The sequence below is a fragment of the Centropristis striata genome, chromosome 1 (genome assembly GCF_030273125.1).
Source record: "Centropristis striata isolate RG_2023a ecotype Rhode Island chromosome 1, C.striata_1.0, whole genome shotgun sequence".
NCBI classification, from domain to species: Eukaryota; Metazoa; Chordata; class Actinopteri; order Perciformes; family Serranidae; genus Centropristis; species Centropristis striata.
Window position 1 is genome coordinate 1,801,818 of NC_081517.1, and position 2,806 is coordinate 1,804,623.

General features: G+C 45.0%; 1 protein-coding gene across 1 annotated transcript; it reads right to left on the reverse strand.

Annotated features, from left to right (window-relative positions):
- Positions 1–205: 205 nt before the first annotated feature.
- Positions 206–2,409, reverse strand: LOC131983022 (myeloid-associated differentiation marker-like protein 2). Its single transcript, XM_059347617.1, has 2 exons — positions 2,129–2,409; positions 206–968 (listed from the first exon to the last, which is right to left on the reverse strand). The coding sequence occupies exons 1-2, from the start codon at positions 2,407–2,409 to the stop codon at positions 317–319; spliced, it is 933 nt and encodes a 310-aa protein (XP_059203600.1). The 3' UTR covers positions 206–316.
- Positions 2,410–2,806: the final 397 nt, after the last annotated feature.

Sequence of the window (2,806 nt, forward strand, 5' to 3'; positions counted from 1 at the left end):
TTAATTCTTATTTTTTTTTTTTTTTACATATGTGTATTATCTCGAAATAATGAGATATTATCTTGAAATAACGAGATAACATCTCAAAAAAAATGTTCTTCACTTGCGGTTCAGGGCTTCCGTACCGTACATAATTATGAGATAAGGTGTCTATTTTTTTTAATCCTTTGAATGCAATGCACTTCCGTAGTTTCTCCCCCTCGGTGTTTTCTGTGTCTTTAAATATCAAAGAAATACAAAAAGCAAAAAATCATAAACAGTGAAGCAGATTCATAACTTAAACCTGTTAAGCCGATAAAATGCTCCCATATTGGCGCTACACTCGTGAGCGACTGGGCCCATGTGAGGAGATGTAGCGTATCCTCTGGGAGTAGATCAGATCCGTTACATACAGCCCAAAGTTAACAAAAGAGAAGACGGCCACCACTAGCTTGCTGTCCCACGGACACTTCCCCCGAGGACACGACGACGGTCTCCATGGAGACCCGTATTTGGTGTCAAAGCAGAACACGGGCCACACCACTGAGGCACTCAGGTAGAGCAGGACCTCCAGGAGGGTGCAGACCACCACGAAGCGGTCAAAGGGCAAGCAGCGCACCGCCTTGGTGCGCCCGCACACCGTCATGATGACCACCACCGCGGTCAGAGCGAAGCAGAAAGCGTAGACGACCACGCAGAAGATTGTGGCGGCGTAGCGGGAGTACTCGCTGCCGTTGGCCAGAGCTCCAAAGATGACGCAGGCCACGAAGCCCTGAACCACTTTGAGGAGGCCGGAGACGGTGGCCATGTAGCCCACCACGGCCTGGCCCGGCCTGGCTCGGACCAGGGCCACTTCGGCCCCGTAGGCCAGAGCGGCGAGGATGGAGCAGACGGTCACGGCGATGCGGAAATTTCGGACATCGCAGCCGGCGTAGGGACACTCAGACCGGACGAAGAAGAGTGGGTAGACCACTGAGGCTGTCACATACCTGGAGAAGACAGAAAAACAGGAGATATGAGGACAAAAAGATGCTCTGGAGCAGGGGTGTCAAACTCAAATACACAATGGGCCAAAATTTAAATCTTGAATAAAATCGCGGGCCAACATTGAACAAATAAACCTTTTAATATATACCAAACATGTTTTGCTTTAACATTGAATATGGAACCAGCAACGCTTATAAACATACAATATATAACTAAATAGTGCAGACATGCAAAATCAAATTTCAAATAAAAAACACATCAATGTCATTAATTTATTAAATAAAAATTAAATAAAACTCATATGCCTCTTTTCTATTTGCATCCTTCTGATTTAAATATCAAAATAAACTTTTTCAACAGGTTAATAAATTCTGCCTTTCTTTTCTCCATTTTTGGGAAGGGGTAGCTGGGAGACAGCTCTAGCTTGAGGTTGCTATGACGACTGTCACAGAGGAGCGTTTCTGGGTCCTGTCCTGATTGACGCGCCAAAACAACAGCAGGGCATTGTGGGATTTGTAGTATTAGCTGTAAATGCGCCGTATAATACCGGCGGGTCAGCTTTTATAGTACAATAATAATATAATAATTTGGTATTGCCTCACGGGCCAAATAAAATTACACTGCGGGCCAAATTTGGCCCCCGGGCCAGAGTTTGACACCCCTGCTCTGGAGCGTTAAAATGGGACAGACAGACCATGAGCTGGCTTTAAAGGTCTGACTATGCACGTTGGAGGACCTTAAACTGGATTTTCTTTTTTACTCATTCATTTTTGTCAACTTGGTGGCAGCACAAAAAGCTGTAAACACAATACATACTATACTATACCATACTATGTTACCAAGCAACTTTGAGTACCTTTAAAATATATATATATATATATATATATCGTATATAGATATTCAGCCTTAATATATCGGGATATGACTTTTGGTCCATATCGCCCAGCCCTACTACACAGTCTTCATAAATACTTTTGACTCATTTCCAAGTTATCTATATACAAAGTTTGGGTCTGATGATTGATGCATCTTTGCAGTGAATCTGACTTGTGTGTGGGTGGACACACATTTGTTTTATGGTTGTTAAGTGATAAGTGATAACTTCTCCTCATGCTAAGGCCAGCCTGGCGGTCCACAGCAACACATGGAGCATGTGACTTACATGAGCGTGGCGAAGGCAGCACATGTGACCGTGAGGTTGTCCCAGGATACGGGCAGGCAGCTGTAGAGACGAGTGGCGTCCAGGAAAAACACCACGACCGTCATGGCGAAGCAGAAGCACCACGCCGCCATACAGAACACGCCGTGTGAGCCGCTGTAGCCGGCGCTGTGGACCACCATGGCGATCACAGCACAGCCCATGGCTAACTGACAGAGGCGGGCAGCTCCCAGCGGGGAGCACAGGGCCCTCTTGTTCAGGTATGGACCGCCTTGGGAATCCATGAGTGGAGGAGAAGAAAGAAGGATTCCACAGTGAGGTGTTAAAGATGTGGAGCCTCCAGGAAGTCCACTGGAAGAACAACACTCAGAGCCTCGACTCCTTCAGGACAGGCCTGAAAACGTTTTTATTCAGAAAGGCCTACAAATGATAAACTTGAAACCGACTTTTTAACCTACCTCTATTGAGTTGTTTTTAAAATGATTTTACTTGTTAAGCACTTTGAGATCTGCTGATAAAAAGTGCATTAGAAATAAAATGTATTACAACAGTTTAAAGTCTAAACAGTTCAAAGTTTTATCTCAAGTCCAAGCCAGTCCCACAAAAAGCCCCTGTTGCAAAAGATGTGATAGTAAAATCCAGCGTTTAAATCCAGCACCCAGAGTCCGTGATGAACATGTG

Excerpts from the sequence above, each read along its gene's own strand:
- LOC131983022 (XM_059347617.1), bottom strand. The coding sequence starts at position 2,409 with ATGGATTCCCAAGGCGGTCCATACCTGAACAAGAGGGCCCTGTGCTCC. Across the intron at positions 969-2,128 it reads GCTGCCTTCGCCACGCTCAT|GTATGTGACAGCCTCAGTGG; the intron begins GTAAGTCACATG and ends TGTCTTCTCCAG.